Source organism: Orycteropus afer, unplaced genomic scaffold (genome assembly GCF_000298275.1).
Source record: "Orycteropus afer afer isolate SDZICR_OR568_19922 unplaced genomic scaffold, OryAfe1.0 scaffold00263, whole genome shotgun sequence".
Taxonomy (NCBI): Eukaryota; Metazoa; Chordata; class Mammalia; order Tubulidentata; family Orycteropodidae; genus Orycteropus; species Orycteropus afer.
In genome coordinates, this window is record NW_006921850.1 from 1,015,577 (window position 1) to 1,035,208 (window position 19,632).

At 40.2% G+C, this 19,632-nt stretch overlaps 1 protein-coding gene across 1 annotated transcript in view; it reads left to right on the plus strand.

The window, feature by feature from the left end:
- AMPH (amphiphysin) overlaps positions 1-19,632 on the plus strand; it is a 390,964-nt gene that overhangs the window by 341,473 nt on the left and 29,859 nt on the right. Inside the window, exons 14-17 of the mRNA XM_007950088.1 lie at positions 1,182-1,205; positions 3,843-3,875; positions 4,438-4,494; positions 10,956-11,081. Of these exons, the coding sequence (XP_007948279.1) occupies positions 1,182-1,205; positions 3,843-3,875; positions 4,438-4,494; positions 10,956-11,081 (240 nt within the window). The remainder of the gene's footprint in view (positions 1-1,181; positions 1,206-3,842; positions 3,876-4,437; positions 4,495-10,955; positions 11,082-19,632) is intronic.

Here is a 19,632-nt window from a genome sequence, read left to right on the forward strand (position 1 = left end):
AACATTTACCTGAGGTAGATACACTCCTTGGAGAGAACAATCATTGAGAAAGAAGGGCTGCCTATGCACAAGGAGACAGCTTAGGGGGCAGGAGTCCATGGAGGAATGGACACTGGGAAGAGGTAACTATGGGGAGGAAATGGGAGTGGAGATGTTGCATTGTGGTAAACTGTGGTAAATGTCATGAAACAAAGTATATGTAAACTGCTGTATGGAAAATGAATTTGCTCTGTAAATCTTCACCCAAATCACAATAAAAAAAAAAGAAAAAGAAAAGCTCTCAAACAGTGCTGGTTGAGAACACCAGTGACTAAGTGTTATTTATCATTTATAGGGAGTTGTTTTTGCTTTCATATTCACAAAAAGGGATGTGTGTGTTGACCTTCAGTTCAATGTTTCATATTCTTGAAGATTAAGTGAATGATGCTGATTTCTGGTACCTTTAATATTTCATATCTTTTGTTGGAGTTGTAATGTGTTTCCCTTCCCTAGCTAGGAGTAGGTATTGAGGGTGAAGGTATCATCTAGGAGATAGAGCTTTGACTATTCCCAAGGACAGACCTCCTAGAAATGGTAGCAGTAACGAGGTTGCAAATGACGGATCTCTGCATATAGTCACTCACAGTTCTTAATCCTCTCAGTTTACCAGTGCTTCTTCCCTGTGTACAGAAAATAGCTTCTAGGTTGGGGGCAGAACACCAGGGGAAGCCTCCAGGCAGGCAGAGTGGTTAACATAAGATCATTCTCCATCCAAACTCCTACCTGAAGGGCAAAACCAAGCATGGTATGAGTCTGTGAAGACTTTATTCAGATATTGTGTCAGATCATAATGGTATCATGTAGCCTCCTGATGTTCTTAGGCTTGTTTATTTATTTGAAATTTTGCATTTAATCTGCTGAAGAATTTATATACTAACCATAAATCATCCTTGTTGATACCAGAAAATAAATAACAGAGGCTTTCTTTGTGTTTCATTAGTGTTTGTTCTATAGTAATCTTGAACAGTGTTACAAAATTCACTCCTATCACAAAATGAGTTGTTGGGTTTGAAATTTAATGGCAAATGAGTAAATGCTCAGGCTTCAGAAGAATGTTAACTAAAGACATCAGGAATTTTAATGTGCCAGTTAATTATTTCTTATGGTCTTTTTTTTTTTTTTTTTTTTTTTAATTTATACAGACAAGCACTGATTTGGTACAACCGGTAGGTAAAATTCCAGAAAATTCTGGATGTTTTTGTTGTTGATTTGCTTTATATACATAATATATTATCTAGAATGAGCTATTTTCATGACATTGCTAGTCACAGACTTAACCTTAAGCTATTCAATTTAACCACTTTCTGGTTTTGTTTAACTGGAGCTACCCTACTAAAGAGTTTTATGTTTCTCATCAAATCTTTCCATGCTCTATTTCATCTTATGTTGTCTTTTTTTTTTCCTTTGCTCTTCTGCATACTCTAAAGACTGAGTCTTCAAAAAGTCTTTCCCTGTGTAACCTGATCATGGAGGAAACTCCAGACAGTGGGTTGGCCGAAGAAATTCAAAGATCTCAAATTGACTTAGGTGCATTTTCTTGGGGCCCTGATGCTAGTACAGAGAGTGTCATCCAGGAAGTTACTCAAGGAGGGTCTCAGGAAGACTCTACATGTCTCTTGGAAGTAGAGCAAAGCATGAGATTATCCACTGGAGACCCTTCTTCTGCTGACTGGCCCACTGTAGATGAGAAGGGTGAGCAAGGCCTGGGGCCAGTCCCACCAGGTGGAAATGAACAGCTGCTCCCAAAGCCTGAACCTGAGGCTGAATTTGCCATAGATGCTTGTATGGAGTTGGAGCAACCTTACGAATCTTTACTTGACTCAGAGATGCCAGTCATAGAAACTGGTGGCCTACTCAAAGAAACTCATGAAGAAGTTAAAAAGGCAGAAGAAGAGGAAGAGAAACAGAAGATAGAAGATTCTATGTGGGCAGGTGTGGAGACATATGAAAAGGTAGACATTGGAGCTATTGATATCAAGATACTAAAAGGTACAGAGGAATTTGAAGAGAAAGCTTGTGAAAGTAGAGGAAATTGGGTAGGAGATGTTCTTGAGATAATAGAAAAGCAAGAACAAGAAACCTTAAACATAATTGAAAATAACAGAGACCAAGGACTAGATGATGGGATTCCAGTAGTAATAAACAATTATGAAATTATAGAGGGTTCTAGAGCTAAACCTCCCAGTCACACAGATATCTTGAATCTCTGGACCGACTCTGTCTCTAATATTAAAGATGCTAGCTCTGAGGGATGGGCTTTAGGTAGAAAAAACATAAAGAAAAATTTAATTGAACCTCCTAAGCTTGAGATAACACATAATGCAGCACAGAGCAGTGCAGATACTGAAGAAAGTCAGTGTGAGGCTGTGTTATATGTTCCTGAAGGCAGCAGGAATGAAAATCAGCCTGTTGTTCTATCAATAAAATGTGAAGTGGCAGCTCAGTCTAGGACTGACCTTAATCCTTTTGGAACTAATGCAAACAGACGAGATTCATTAATTGAGTGGTCTCAAAGTACAGTGACTAAGAACTGTAGTCATACGATTAACTTACCAGAAATTGCAGAGACAGACTCTTGGGGAAAAGATCCAGGTCAAAGCTGGTGGCAAAGCTTGGATTCGGCAGTCTATAATAAAGATATAGTCAGAGTCTCTGGTCTACCAGATGGCCAAGCAAGTGGATTTGCCAATTGCCCAGATTCTATTAACCACTGGCCTATCAGAGATATGGGAAGCTTAAATAATCACTTGGGACATTTAGACATAGATGAGAACAAGAAAGTGCTGGAGGTGGACTTAACAGCAGCTGTTTATGGGGAGCAAGCCATTGCTGGCTGCAGGGAAGAAAGCCAAGAGATAGGTAGACCACTGGTTCTGGGAACCTCCTGGAATACTAGCTCTGAGAGTTCCTCTAGTCCCCGAGACAATGACACCAACAACTCAGATTTATCTGAAGATGAAATTGCTAACCAGAGATATGGATTGTTGTACCAAGAAATAGAGGCTCATGAAGAAGAGGTACTTACCCCAGTATGTAGCATAGACTAGTCAAAGACTTCTGTAGGTTCTGTTTTTCCTAATGTCTCTCACATACTCCATTATCCATCACCTGTCTTCTCTGAGGCCTACCTGATCCCCTTAATAGAATGGCATGTACCTCTTGAAATCTGTGCAAACCAAATGCAAATAGGTTGACAAAAAAAAAAAAAAAAGAATGTGTTGGGAACTAATAAAGTCTATTTTACTATCCCATTACTGAGTTTATTCTCCCTACTATCGTTTTTACTGTTCAGGCAATAAAAATATGCTAAGCCAAGAACAGAACGGAGTAATTTTCTGTACTACTGGTTCTGCTCCGGTAAAACAACATGAAATGTTTCTAACCCAGCACAGTGAAACTGGAATCCCACTCTCACTGCTCATTGTAATGATGTGTGATAGAAATACCAGAAAAGTTTCTAGACTCTATCAGTGGCCTGAGGAAAAAAGAGCTATTAAGCTTCTGTTAGCTCTTCTCTGGCATCATCATCTCATTACTGAGGAAGTGGGTTTTGGATAGCACTGAACCACGTACCAGCAATAATTGCAAAATAATCTCCTCTCTCTTTATTTTTTGGTCAGCCTATTTATAATAATACAGTGTGGCTTTTTGCATTTCCTAAGCACTTTTGCTCACAGCAACCTTTTGTATTATTTTAAATTTGTGGTGGTCTTTACTTTCCAACTTGTCTAATGGACATTTACTTATCCTATAAAAGTGATGAAAAAAAAAAATAACACACTCTGATTTCCATTTCTGTTTAGGCCTCTGGTGGCTCATTTAATGGATTCACTCAGGTAAGAAATCAATTTGCTGACAAGACCCCTCTGCAAAAGAGTGATAGGATTTTTAAAAATATGGGCCACTGTACCACCGGTATGGCATAATACTTAAGAGTATAGCATCTATCCTGACCCTATGACTTATAAATTGAGTAATGGAGGCAGTAATAGCAACAACATTGTGGGGTTATTGTGAAGATTAAATGAGATTAAAATATTCAGAACACTTAGCCCAATAGCCTAGCACATACTATGTGCTCCATGACTATGTTGTTGTTGTTGTTATTTGCCATCGAGTCAGCCCCAACTCATAGCGACCCCTCCTTGGGTTTCCGAGGCAGTATCACTACAGAAGTAGGAATGCCCAACCTTCCTTCCGAGGAGTGGCTGATGGGTTTGAACCACCAGCCTTCTGGTTAGCAGTCAAGTGCCTTAGGCACTATGCTACCAGAGCTCCATGACTATAGTCAGCTATTATTAATATTATTAGCTATGGCATGGGTTTTGACCTATGTTTTAGCAAATTAGTCAGATCATTAAATTATTTCTAGTCTTCTATTTTCTCCCCTATTTCCAGCCCCAGGATACATCATTATTCACAATACAGACAGACCAGAGTCTGATCTCTAGCTTGGTAAGTTGGTTTTGGTTTTTGTGTTGTTAACTATCACTGCATGTTCTAAAGGAATTTGATCATTTTAGGTTATCTAGGATTTGAATATGCAGACTGTGGTTGCTCTAGATCCCTCTTTTCTAGAATACAGAGGGGAAGTTTCTGTAAAATATCATTGTGACTTCTGACTTTGGCTGCTTTTATTTATAAAGGCACCATGATCCCAGCAATAACCAAGATATTCTAAATATGGTCTTCAATGGAATACAGTGCTTCTACCAAGCATGTGGATATTTCCATGGTAATGTAGGAGTTCTGGTGGCATAGTACCTAAGGCATTTGACTGCTAACCAGAAGGCTGGTGGTTCAAACCCACCAGCCACTCCTCAGAAGGAAGATTGGGCAATCTACTCCATTAGTGATATCACTACGGAAACCCAAGGAGGGGTCGCTAATGAGTCAAATCCGACTCGATGGCAGTGAGTTTTTGGTTTAACAGTTAATGCATTCAGCTGCTAACTGAAAGGTTAGAGAGGTTTCAGTCCACCCAAAATCACTTTGAAGAAAAGCCTTGTGATCTACTTCCAAAAAGTCAGCCACTACATAAGATTTTATGGACAGGAGATAGCTCAGGGAGCAGGAATGCATAGGAAAAAAAAGGACACAGGGAAGAGGTAACTACAGGGAGGAAGTGGGAAGAGAGCTGTTGCATAGTGGGGATTGTAACCAATGTCATGACACAAAATGTGTATGAACTGGTATATGGAAAATAAATTTGCTCTGTAAACTTTCACCCAAATTAAAAAAAAAAAATTTAAAAATTCAGTCATGGAAAACCTTGTGGAGCACAGTTCTACCCAGACACACATGAGGTCACCATGAGTTGAAATTGACTCCATGACAATTGATTTATAACTTACAGGATTGAAAATGAAGTTGCCTCAAGAATTCATGCTTCAAAACAGATCCTTGCTTTTTCTTGAACTGAAGTTATTACCTCATTGCTCAGCTCCTCCCTTTGTTTTGTGAGTTACAGGAAGAATTAATGCAGAGTAGACATATTAAGCCAAACCCAAACCAAACCAGTTTCCATCAAGTTGACTTCGACTCATGGCGACCCGTGTATTTCAGAATTAAACAGTACTAGTGAGTAGTGCCTAAGGCACTGACTGCTAACCAGAAAGCTGGTGGTTCAAACTCACCAGCCACTCCTCAGAAGAAAGATGGGGCAATCTACTTCCACAGTGATACCGCCTTGGAAACCCAAGGAGGGGTCACTATGAGTCAGGTCTGACTTGATGGCACACAACAACAGCAACAACAATAGTGAGTTTTCAACAGCTGTGATCTTTCGAGTTAAAGTACTAGGACTTTCTTCCAAGGCATCTTTGGGTGGATTTGAACTGCCAAGCTTTCAGTTAATAGCCAAGAGCTTAATCATTTGTGCCATCTAAAAACTCCTATAGAGATATTAGCTAAATAATAATACACGTGATGCCTAATTTGCTGATAAGAAGAGAGAACAACTTAGTTAGGAGATACATAGGAAGTACAGTTATTCTAACTCTAACACTCTTGGTGTTAGAGGAAATTCTTACAAGATCAGTGTTGTTATCATGGTGACTCTTTTGAGCAGCACTTCTCTGGTAAAGTTGAATGAGGAGACCTTAAGCAAAGTCACTTGTGAGCTTGTGAGTGATTGACTGCTGAGGATCATGGCTCTTCGAGGATTAGTTCACAGGGGTTATTTGTAGCTCTCTGGTTTTCCCAAGAGAATAGTGTATGATTATCCCAGCTCCTGACTTTTACACTGGAAGCTGTGGGCCCTGAATTAATGAAGAAAATGAAATGATTTTTCTTTGCCTCAGGGACAGATGGGACTTGAGTTTAAGTGGATGGAATTTTTCTTTTGAGATTATTTCCTTCTGAGTCAAGAATTCTGTTCTGGGAAGTTTATCTTCAAGGTTAATTTGATATTTTTGCAAAGGCAAGTGTGTCTCCAATTCCTTATGAACAGACTGTTATACTTTAGCCTTTTGAGTAACAAGGAGAAAGGCCTTCAAATAAAGACTTAAGTGGATAAAATACACTCTTTAATAGTGTTAATAATGGAGCCAGAGAGAGAGACTTACTCTTCACATTCAACAGTGTTTCTCAGCCCTGGATGCTCGAGGTGAGGATGAGTTTTAATTATCAGTTGTGAATGGTTTAATAAAAATTGAGAAATACTCATATAAAAGAAAAAGAAGATAGTCATAATTAACTACACTCACACCCATCGTTTGATGCTAACCATCTAGGCATAGGATCCAGTGGTTTTTAAATTCCTCTGAACATCCCCCCGGCCACACAATTGATTCTATGAGTTTCCATCCCTCTCCTTCTCTTCTCTTGATATGTATCTCTGAAAGAGACATCTTGCACTGTCTTTCCATTTGGGAACTTAGCTTTATCATGGCCAGCATTGCAAATGCTGCAAAAATTGGCCACGACTTATGAGGAACTAGGAAATCACAGTGAACCTGCATTTCTAGGTGAGTTGTGATTATATAGGACCTTCCCAGAAGCAGGAAACCTTCCTAGCATTTGACTCATTGACTGTTCTGAGCAAAGTAGAGGTTGAAGGCAGTGGTCAGCTGCACATTTCCTCTGCCTGTATCTTGTGGTTCCAGAGGACATCTCTTGAGAGTAAGTTTGGACCCTCTTGAATCTGCAAATACCTTGCCCAGGACTCAGAGTTGCCTCTGAGGCCCTTTGCGGTTCTCATTCCTAAATTCTCCCAAAGTTAGAGAAGCTAGATTAGAAGGCAAACACCATATTGGAATGTGACTAGACCTTTAATCCCACTCTCCCAACCCATTTCCTCTTCCTCTGCCTTAACCTACCTTCATCATCATATCAAAAAGGATACTGGAAAATGTGCTTGACAGCTATCCTACTCTTTTTTGCTCCAAAGGAAGAATTCCATTGCTGAGTATCAGAGTCAAACTGTTATGGCGTTCTGTTGCCACCAAATAAATGTAAATAATGTGCTTCTCTTGTTAGTGTATAATGATTGCTACTCAAGCAAACAATAGGATATCATTACTTGCACTCCATAGCATGGTATGGTATAAACCCATTTGCAATATCTGTCAAGGGAGGTGTCTTATAGTTTAAAAGAAAAAAAAGGGTTGAAGCAGGGCACAATTCTGACAGGACTACTTGAGATCTCTGTATGAGATGTTGTTCATTTTTTCTTAGTTTTTACTCTGTCTTGACATGATGTTTCTAATTTTACACTATCTCAGAAGGAAACAGAAGGGCTATTTCAATTCTAGGAGCTCTGGTAGCATAGTGGCTAAAGCACTTGACTGCTAACCAGAAGGCTGGCGGTTCAAACCCTCCAGCCACTCCTCGGAAGGAAGGTTGGGCAATCCTACTTCTGTAGTGATACTGCCTCAGAAACCCAACGAGGGGTCGCTATGAGTCGGGGCCGACTCGATGGCACATAACAACAACAACAATTTCAATTCTAAATTAGAGTCACTGATTTTATGGACAGTCATGCTATCATGATTCATCTTTATTCACAACTTGGTTAGTTAATCTTTATTCACAACTCGGTTAGTTATACTTATTCTCTTGGGATTTAAGTCAATTAGTTAATGCTATATTGGAATATTGAGTGTGATGTTATGACATGTGGAGATATACATGGTCCTCCTCTACATTACAATGCTGATTTTGAATGCTCAGCAAGGAAAAGCAAGTATACTCATTTATGAAATCACCCTAGGTATCTTGCCTCATAAAAAACTTAAAAATTTCCTCACACCTCCAAGAAACACAGACTCTGATGTAGATGTTTTCTTCACTTTAAGTTATATTTGTGTTTTTTATATTGCTGTTGTTGTTAGGTGCCATTGAGTCATCTTCAACTCATAGCAACCTATGTACAACAGAACAAAACTTGATGCAGATGTTTTCTTCATTTTCAATTGTCTTTGTGTTTTTCATGTTGTTGTTGTTGTTGTTAGGTGCCGTTGAGTCATCTCCGACTCATAGTGACATTATGAACAAGATGAAACACTGCCCAGTCCTGTGCCAGCCTCACGATCCTTGCTATATCGGAGTCCAATGTTGCAGCCACTGTGTCAATCCATCTTGTTGAGGACCTTCCCCTTTTTTATTGACCCTCCACTTTACCAAGCATGCTATCCTTTTCCAGGGGATGGTTCCTTCTGACAACATGATAAAAGTAGGTGAGATGAAATCTGGCCATTCTCACTTCCAAGGAACATCTGGCTGCACTTCTTCCAGGACAGATTTGTTAGTTCTTTTAGCAGTCCATGGTACTTTCAGCATTCTTTGCTAGCACCACAACTCAAAAGCATCAACTCTTCTTCGGTCTTTGGTCCTCCTTATTCACTGTCCATCTCTCACGTGCACAAGAGGCTATTGAAAATACCATAAGCTTTATGTTTGTTGTTGTTGTTGGGTGCTGTCGAGTCGGACCCAACTCATAGCAACCCCTCCTTGGGTTTCCGAGGCAGTATCACTATGGAAGTAGATTGCCCAACCTTCCTTCGGAGGAGTGGCTGGTGGGTTTGAACCACCAGCCTTCTGGTTAGCAGTCAAGTGCCTTAGCCACTATGCTACCAGCAATATATTTATTTGACTCATGTTATAAAGCTTCTTTTGGCTTCACATACGACTTTAGACTTCCTCCACAGCATAGATTCATCTTACTGAGGACAGCATCTGCTGATGGATTTCTTGGTGTTTTGTCAAATTAGCCTTCATGTCCTCCATTGTGTAGATCATTCAATATCAGGCTGTCATAGCAGATAACCTTGACTTCTCCAAATGGTACAATCATACCATGAGAGCTTACTGTATCATTTTGTTGCTATGAATACTTGTTCCATCATGAAGATTATTCTTTTTTAATAATAAAAGTGAAGTCTTCTCCCATAAAGGACTCCTGAAGTCATATTGGAGTGAATTTTATTGCATTCTTTCTTTAAAATTATGTCAGACTACATCTTAAAGCTTATAAAAGCCCATAAAATATCAAATTTCTTTGCACACTTGTCTATCAAAGTATCCTTTCATTTTATTATGCTTTTCAAAAAGGTATGATCATGACATGCCTCACAATGAAAGATTTGGTGGTTGCACAAGACAAATATATATATATATTATCCAGTGCTAGACTTACATTTTCTACAATTTCAGTGTGACTTTTTCATCACTTCTCTATGGCATTGTCATGTGCACCAACTCAGGTGATATGCAGATAGAAGAGATATCTTTTGGTTGCTTGTGGTGAGAGTCAAGTAGAAGTTAGTGATTTCTCCAATGTGTTAATCAAAGACTTCTTACTCCTCTGGAAAACACTTTTTAACTTCTTTACAGTTTAAGTGTTCTGATGGAAAAAGATCTCAATGAGTCCTCTAGTTTCTATCCATTTATTGAAACAATCATGCTCAATAAATATTTATAGTAATAAAAATGGAAAGGGAAGAACATTTTCAGTAGCTTTAATGACATTTATTAACAGTAGTGTTTTTAAGGCTTGTAATAATTTTATTATAACTGATTTTAAAACAAAAGAGGTCTTGAGCTAAGAGAATCTAGAGACCTTAATCAGCATATAACTGGAATGAGGAAGTTGTCTCTATAGAGAGACAGGTCACAGCAGAACGAAAAGACCTTTCTCTTGCCCACAAGATGTAAGTGATATAATAGAGAATTCTATTATATTTAAGGAGTCCTGTGGCTCCTTAAATAATTAGTTGGCTATATGAAGTAAACCAGTTGCTCAGGATTTTGATAGAGAGAGAAGGGAACAAGGGACTTAACTAGAAATTAAAGTCAGTAATGATTGTGGTGGCTACTTTCCAGTAGCTGAGACTGTTCCTCCCAGCCTTGGAAGTGACCCAGTAGCTCCTTAGTGACTAACTAATGAAAATGAATGCATTTTAATTTGAAGATTGGCTGATCCCTTGATATTTTGGTGCTGTGCAAATCAACAAATCTGGGAGGTCCCAGAACTATGTGCTCATGTTTACTTCCTCACTCCTTCCAAATGGCATATGTGGGAACTTGTAGGATCTCCCTCTCTCTGTTTCTCTCTCTCTCTCTCCCTCAATCCCTCTCTCTCTCTGTTAAATAGTGAAATGAGTAATCAATATGACAGGTACATAAACGTGTAACCCAATGATATATTTTGCATAACCTCAAGAGAAATGACAGTTCTTGATGATGGCAAAACAAGAAGCTTAATTAGAGTCCATCTCTAGAATTTTCATTTCTCTAAAGGCCCATGATGCCGATAGTGGGATTTTTTTTTTTTTTTTTTTTTTTACCAGCACAGATTTAATGACGCTAGTTACCTATAGGATGACAAGTGAAATTTGGATTATCCAGTATTCTATAATGGTCTCTATTCACATGTTGAATCTTTTTCCTCTAACCTCCAAAACAAACAATCAAAGGCTGAATCAGAACAGGCTCCACCCACAGAGCCGAAAGCAGAGGAGACCCCTGCTGCTGCTACACCTGCCACTGGGCTGGAACCTAGACTGGACACGCAGGTGGAGGAGCCAGCCAAGGAGGCAGTGGTGAGCACAACCTCCCTCCCACCCTCCATCCACCTCACCTGCCGCAGCCATGCTCATCCCATCAACCCATTTATCCCTTCTCATCCATGCCTCATGGGACCAAACCAGCTCCATCTCTGCTAGGGCTCCCCAGGTCCAAATAGTCTTTATTCCTTTGACAATGAAACACCAAAAATAAATAAGTAAGTAACTCACTGCCTTCGAAGCAATTCAACTCATAGCGACCCCTCCTTGGGTTTCTGAGGTGGTATCTCTATGGAAGTAGATTGCCCAATCTTCCTTCCAAGGAGTGGCTGGGGGGTTTGAACTGCCAGCCTTCTGGTTAGCAGTCAAATGTCTTAGGCACTATGCCACCAGAGTTCCCAATGAAACTCCATTCCCTTTTATTTTAAAAAAGGAAGATATCCAGATAACTGATTTTATGGTCTAGAAAAACTACCAAGTAGCCACAGGTGTGGCTTTCTATAAAGGTTGCCTTTGACACCCTCCCATTCATGGTAGATAGATTGTAAAACTTACAAAGAATCAAATTTGTGAATGTTGCGCTTGCCCTATAATGACTGGAGAAATACCTTCAATTAGGGGCCAACCTTCAGGTGATAAACAGATGTATTAATAAATTTGTTGGTTGTGTTGGTATACGGAAGACTGAGAACTTTCCCCTTAAGTTTGGGAACAAGATAATGATCCCTCTCACCACTGCTATTCAGTATTTGTCCTGGGAGTTTGAGCCAGAGCAATTGGGATAAAGAGATATTTGGAAGATTTTGCATTCAGAAATTACCTTTCTCCTAACTTTTACAGGTGACCTTTAGAGAAGCAATAATCTATATACTTTGTAAAATATAAGGCAATTTAGAAAGTCTTATAACAGATTTAGGTACCTACTGAGATATAAGGGGATATAAGAACACCAGGTACAGTTCAGTGTGAGCCACCCCCTCCAAAGAGGAAAAGTTCATGAAATTCATTTTCTGTGGACTCAAAAATAATAGTAATTATGTTAATTAAGAAGGGAAACATTCAACAGTTCAATTTGCCTAATGCTTTTGAAAGTATCTACTTCCATGTTTTTAAAATTGACAAACTTGGATAACATCGATCCTCTACTTTGAAGAATAGATTCATACAGAATGTGTTTTTATTCTCTAGATTTATGACTTCTTTATTCTGCTCATAGTAAGCAAAAATAATAACATTAAGGTTTTTTTTTTTCCTAAAGAAAGACCCCTTCTATCACTAGATGTGTGGTATTTACTTGTAAAAGCATAAAAATCCATGAGTGTCCCGAGCATTAATTAATAGGCTGGCTGCAGTTGTCATCAGTCAAGACTGGGCTGACATGACCTTTTGAGCAATCCTTTTTGCTTCTTAAATGTCAGCACACAGTTATTAGTTTAAGTCATGACAGATTGCATTTCATATGAGGTAATGTTTGTGGCAGTTTTGTAAAAGAAAGAAGCAAACATAATTTTAAAAACAGGAAATTCTAGCATTGGTTTACAATGAAACCTGAGGCTTTCAAGGAAATTTTAATTACTACATTTTTTATTTGTTGTTTTATTTTCCACACAACAAATATTGTCTTTAGTTCTTTTCTCACAGCATCAATATATCAATAAGATGCATTGATACTTAGTACCATTACTCTTCTATCCCCTGATTTTTCTTTGTTATGTAAATAGAGAAAGTGTCTTTCAGGGAAACATGATTTCAATATTTGTTTCAGTATATATGTCAGAGAATTAGGTTAAAAAGTGGGTAAAGATGATTATAAATCCAAATGATAATGTATTCTTTGCTTATAATTATGCTTTTACCATGCATGTCATTTTCTTCCAGAAAACAAATTTTACCCATTCCATTTTCTTATATAGAAATTCATTTTAATTTTATCTAAATTTCTGTCAGTATTTGTATTTTGCTGAAATGATGAATTGGTCAAGTGCCCATTTTCCTCTTGGTGATAAAAAAAAATCACTGTAATGAAATTTAGGATTAGCATAATTTCCAAAACATATTCATGGGAAAAAGACTGAGGTAAAGATGTTTTTAGAATTGTTAGAGACAACGGAAGATAAGACTCTGAACCATTGTTCTGGGGACTTCTTTTTAGTTTGCTGTGCATATATTTTTTAAAAAATTATTAATATGTAAGTTGATTTGCCAAGACCAATTTAATCAACAAATATATACCTATCTAAAATACCAGAGTATAAGCTATCAACTTCATCTTTACTAGAACTCCTTCTGTTACTTGAATAGGATACATGTGCTCATTTCTTAAACTCAGTTGACAAATTTTGGGTCTTTTGTAGGTGTCAGGCTCTATTTCAGACCCAGGATACAGTAGATAGATATGGCTCCCAGTTTCATCATCTCACAAATTAGTGTTTGAGATCACCATTAAACTGTGGTTGGGCATCTCTCTCTGACAGCAATATGCATGGGAAATGGCATTTGAGTTTTCTGCTTGTACAGAGTCAACACATAGAACCAGGGATTTCACTGTGCCTTGCGATGTAATCTCTTAATATGTCAGAGGATGGCACTGAAGATAGAGGAAGCCAGGGAGCTTGATTTACTGTTCATTCTTCATTAATGTAGATTTATCTTCCAAATCCAAATGCTTATAATAAACCACACTTTAAATTAAATTGCCAAGAAATACATGTGTGTATGCACACAGCGCATACACACAGATACATATCATATGTCCAACTTACAACATATTTGAGTTACAATAAACCACACTTGACTGTCTTTCTCTTGGTACATTTTATCATTAGTAATGTGTACTGCATACAATGTAACAGCACATAATTTGTTGATGTTATCATTCTCAGATGTTTGTATGTATTGTTTCCAACCTCCAACGACAAGGATGAGATTTATAAAAATACTGATAATGAAAGGCAATAATAATGAAAACTGAAGAAAACAGAGGTATTTGACTTATGTCAGAACTGACTTAGGATGAAGTCATCTGAAGGGAACCCAGCCATAAATCAGAGAGTACTTGAATATGTGTGTGTATGTATAAATACATACACACATACGGAGTTCTGGAGGCGTAGTGGTTAAAAGCATTCAGCTGCTAACCAAAAGGTCAGTGGTTTGAACCCACCAGTCACTCCATAGGAGAAAAATGAAGCAGTCTGCTTCCATAAAGATTCACAATCTTAGAAACCTTGGAAAGAGATAGGGCAGTTCTGTTCTGTCCTAATGGGTCACTATGAGTGAGAATCACCTTGATGGTAGTGTGTAATATATATATTAATGAGAACATTGGAGATAGATGTATCTTTTCAGAAAAAAGTTATAGAAATTATTTTTCTCTGAATTTGGCTGCATTTCTATTAGCAGTTAATTACATTGTCAGTGCTCCTGTCTGTTTTGTTCCATGGTGCCCAATACAGAACAGCGTATGTAATAGACACTCAGTAAACTCGGATTCATTGATTAGTTTGTGGGTTGTCACTATAGTCTATTGGTCCTGAAAAGAACGACAACTTGATCTCTCTAAATATAAATATTTGTAAGGTCGTTTTCTTTCTCTTTGCTTCCATTTAAGAAAGTTGTGTGTTGCATAATATTCATGGACAATGACCAACACATATACTTAAGTATCCATGGTCTTATAAGATTCCCACACCCCTGCCCCAGAAACCAGAAAGGATTTATTGAGGACACTGGGTATGTAGAGCTTGGTGGGCAGGCAGGACCCTTTCCCTCTGGAGCCTTAATGTCAGTCGGTGTCCTTCCCCAGCCCTGACAGGATAACCCTACCTACTCCCAGTAGTGGATCCTCTGGTACTGGGTGAACTGCGAGTTCTAGCTGAAGGAAGACCTTGTTATAGGTACTACAGGTGAAGGGCTTCTCAGGGGCCCTCTGGTGCTGGAAGAAGTGGGAGTGGCCATGCAAAGCCACCAGGGCTTCTCGCCTGTGTGGATGCACTGGTGTTCCACAAGATGGAGCTCCAGATAAAGCCTTGCCACACTGGCTGAAGGTGCAAGGCTTCTCGCACCACCCTGTTTGCAGCCAGTGATGCCTCACCTTCTGGCTGAAGGCCTGGGTACACTCGCTATAAGGCTTCTTGCCATTGTGGATGCCTTACACACTGGAGACACTGTGAATGCAGTGGTGCTAGATGAAGCCAGGAAGGCAAGGAAACACTTGCCCATCATGGCAGGTGTAGGGCTTCTACCCAATGTGGATGCACTGGTGCTTCAGGAGCAGGAGTTTATTTGAAGCTCTTGCCTCAGATCTCACTGTGGTGTACTCTCCCACCCCATGCACTGCCCTACTAGTCCCCAAAGCCCACACCCAGGCCAAAAGCTGCTACCAGGCTCAGTCACTTTGGGCCTCTACTGGTCCCCAGGGCTCCCTGAGGCAGGAGCATCATGAACCAGGTGCCTCTCTCCTATGTAGGGTCCAGCTCCTGGTGGCTGGCCCCAGGCTGCTCCAAACTGGTCACTGGCCCAAAGCTGTCCTCACATGTGGGTCTCCTAGAAGGGCCCTCAGCAGGCTCTTCAGCACCCCTGCATCCTAGCCCACTCTCACCTCAGGAGCATCTGGTTTGGGAGACAGTGCCACCTTCTCAGGCTCTGACTCAGAATGGGGTGAGGAGGTGTTTCTGCCTTTCTTTACTTCCTGGATGCCCTGGGGATTCAGGTTGAAAGCTCCTTTTCTGGCTGTCAGGGCTATAGAGTGGTATCATGTTGATGATTATAGAGGTGAAGCCGGGCCCCCTGGTGGTGGTGGTGGTGGTGGGCTCCAGGAAATATCCCTGGTGATGAGAGACTAACAGGGGTCAGAGCAGAAGAGGACTCTTGATCGTCCCCAAGAGCCACCATCTTTACCAAGTCCTGAAGCTGTGCATACCTGGGGCCTCTATCCTCACTGTCTGAATGAAGGTGGAAGTCTCAGGGTGGAAGCCCTTTACCTGCATAGGGCTGAAGACCCTTTCTCAGTTCAGCTTTCAGCCCCTGCCACAGCAGCAGCCCAAGTGGAGAGTGGCACTAGCCCCAGCAAGCCAGGTGCTGTGGCTGTGGATAAGGGCACAGTGGCAGAGAGTGTAGCTGCAAAGAGCAGCAGCCACTCAGGCTTAGGCCCATGGTGCCACACAAGTTGTGTGACCTTAGATATGGTGTGATTTAGATATTGTATGTACAATATGGTGTCTGCAAAACATCCAAATCACATAACATCATATTTCACAGAATATATCATGGACGTTAAGCGATGTATACCTGTGATTTACTTTTCATACTTAGGAAAAACAAGAATTTACTGTGATCAAAAGAAGTGCCAGTTTTCTCATTTTTCTCCACAGCAGCTCTGAGAAAGCTTAGCCTCAGTTCCATATTTAAAGTAGAGCTAATAATAATTACCTGAAAAGTTTCCTGTGAGAGCCTAGAAACAGTGTATGCAGTTAGTTCAGGATCTGGCACATAGAGACTCCTCAGTCAATAGAGTTTGATGATATTATTGGTGTAATTATGAAAAGTGGTTCCCCCAAAGTAAGTAGAAGTAGGTGAAATCCTCACTCTGGGGTGGAGCAGGCAAAAGATGCAGAAGATAACCACCTTCTTCTTCAATTTTGCCTCACGATAAGGTACTCATTCTCTTTTAGGTTCCCATCAGCATACATTTCTGCTTGGTTCCTAAAAACATTGGTGTCCTATCAAAATTTGCCATCCTCTCTGAGAAGGCTCTTTTTCTTTTAGGAACCATCATCTGGGGTCCCCTATTATAGGGACTGTCCCCCTTTCTTTGCCGAGGAGATGTTGGTGTGCAGAGAACTGGCCCTGGCCCTCTGCTGCACCCTCCTTTGAGGTGATGTAGAAGTGAAGTAGGACCAAGTGTGGGTCCCTGCCCAGTGCGCAGTCAGGCCAAAACAGTTTACATACCAAGTGATTAAGAGGAGAGAAGATTATTTACTGCAAAGTGACAATGCAGGGAGATAGGGGCCAGTACCCAAATCTGACTCCTGGAATTGAGATAGAGTTACAGTTTTTGTAAGTTTCAGGAGAGGGGGTTATACATAGTCATAAAAACTTCAGGAATTTGGGTGTGAATTAGCTGATGATTGGCTGAAACTTCATTCACCTCGGTTTAAAGGGACAGTCATTTTTTAATGCCATGCGCTTGCACACCGGATGAGTCACACCGGCTTCCTGTCATCAGCTGATCAGGACTTAGGCTGAGGGGAGAATGTCAGTTCCCAGCAATTTTGTTCCAGTTTTTCTCACTGCTCATGTCCATGGGCCATGGTTAATTTTCAAGTTGTCTCCTAAGACACATTAACGTACTTATCACCTGTTTCTAGGGGGATAGCATGGAAAGAATGTGTAAACTGACCTTTCATTCCATTCAGTTCTTAAGGAGCTGAGTTATTATGTTTACTTATTTGTCTCCAGCCGAGGACCTATCTGTCTTAACCAGGGTAGGGGAATAGTTGAGCATTCATCCTATTCAGTTCTTAAGGAACTGAGTTATCATGTTTACTTATTTGTCTCCAACTGGGAACGCAGGCTGAACTTTGATTCCACTCGGTTTCAGAATAAAAGGAAGGTGAGCTCCACATGCAACCTAAGTTAACACAGCAACTGGGCCTGGATCTTTCTTTCTCTCTGCCATTGCACCACATCACAGGGAAGAGATGAAGTTAACCAAGAGGAAAATAAAAGTAACAAGAAGATGGTGGACAACTCCCCACACCTCACAGTGCAAGTTGACCTGGAGTTGTCAATTTCCATGTCTGGAAAATGGGATCATTGCTGTTTTGATATGTGGCTGACTATACATTAACCCATTGCCAACTGCTCAGTGGCAGCACACATGAACCATCTCTCCTTCTTCTGGGGAATTATATTCCAAAGTCTCTTTCTAAACAGGCCCAAAACTCAAAACCAGACTCACTGCCATTGTGTTGATTCAGACTCATGGTGACCCCTATTTGGGTTTTCAAGACTGTAAATCTTTATGGAAGCAGACTGCTTCATCTTTTTTCCACAGAGCAGCTAGTGGGTTTGAACCACCAGCCGTTTGGTTAGCACCCATATGCCTTACCCACTTCATCACCAGAAATCCATTTACAGGCCAAAGTAAGGATTTTTTTAAGATTATTATTTATTCTGAGCGATATTGTAATTATATATAAATATGAACATCAGGATTCAGATTGTTCTTCTACTTGTACATGATGGGTGCCTAATGATTTTTAATGTTTCTTGTGCTTACGTACTTAATAATCTTATTGTTACCTACTTAATCTGGTCCTTTAGCTTGATGCCTTTAACACGGCTTTGCTTATAATTAACTTCAGGGAAAACAAACAATTTTTCTCTCTTCCTAGTATGTATTAGGCTTGACTCCTAAGCTCCCATTTGAAACCCTTCCTGACAATCGGCATAATTTGTTAGCCTGTAGAAGACTGGATTCATCCAAATGTTGAAAGGATAACTCTTAGACAATAGCCCTCCCAACAACATGAAGCCCATTCCCAACCCATCAATCACTCCCACCAACATGAAGCCCACTTCCACCACATAGATTAGAATTAGACCTGAAAGAGTCTTAGAGGTTTGACTAACTCAGCCATCTCACTGTGTGGATGACAGTGCTGAGATTTATTCAGTTCATGGGTAATAGAGAACTGAAGATCCAGGCTAGTGGGTGTTGGGGGACTGCCTCCACTTATTGCTCTTCCTTGTTCTGTCCATCCCCTCACCACCTGCAGAGTACACAGACCCTTTGCATAGATGACTGTACAGATGTCAGCTAGGACCATAAGTAGGAGCTCTTGTAGAGTAGTGCCTAAGGCACTTGACTGCTAACCAGAAGGCTGGTGGCTCAAACCCACCAGCCACTCCTCGGAAGGAAGGTCAGGCAATCTATTTCCATAGTGATACTGCCTCGGAAACCCAAGGAGGGGTCACTATGAGTCGGATCCGACTCGACAGCACATGACAACAACAACAGGACCATAAGTACAGTCAGCGCAGTGTTTGGTTTGAGATCAGAGATCTTTCCTCTTCCTGGTGTCTTAGTTTCCTAGTGCTGCTGTAACACCAACCACTCCTTGGAAGGAAGATGGGGCAATCTATTTCCGTAGTGATACTGCCTTAGAAACCCAAGGAGGGGTCGCTGTGAGTCAAATCAACTCAGCTGCAGTGAGGTTTTTTGTTTTGTTTTTTACTGTTACAGAATACCACAAGTGACTGGCTTTAAAGAACACAAATTTATTTTCTCACAATTCTGGAGACTGAAAGTCCAAATCAGGGTTTTGACTGTGTTGATTCATTAGCCTCTTTCCTAGTTTCTGATGTCTGCTGCTTATTTGTGGTGTTCCTTTGCTCATAGACACATCCTATGTGTCTCTGTGTTCATTCTGCTCCTTTTATAAGGTATTAGGTTTAAGGCTCACTCTATTCTATGACTTCATTGACAGACCCAAAGAAAACCCCTGTTTGCAAACAGTCATATTTACAAAGATAAGGATTTCAACACATATTTTGGGGAGACACAACTCACTCCATAACACCT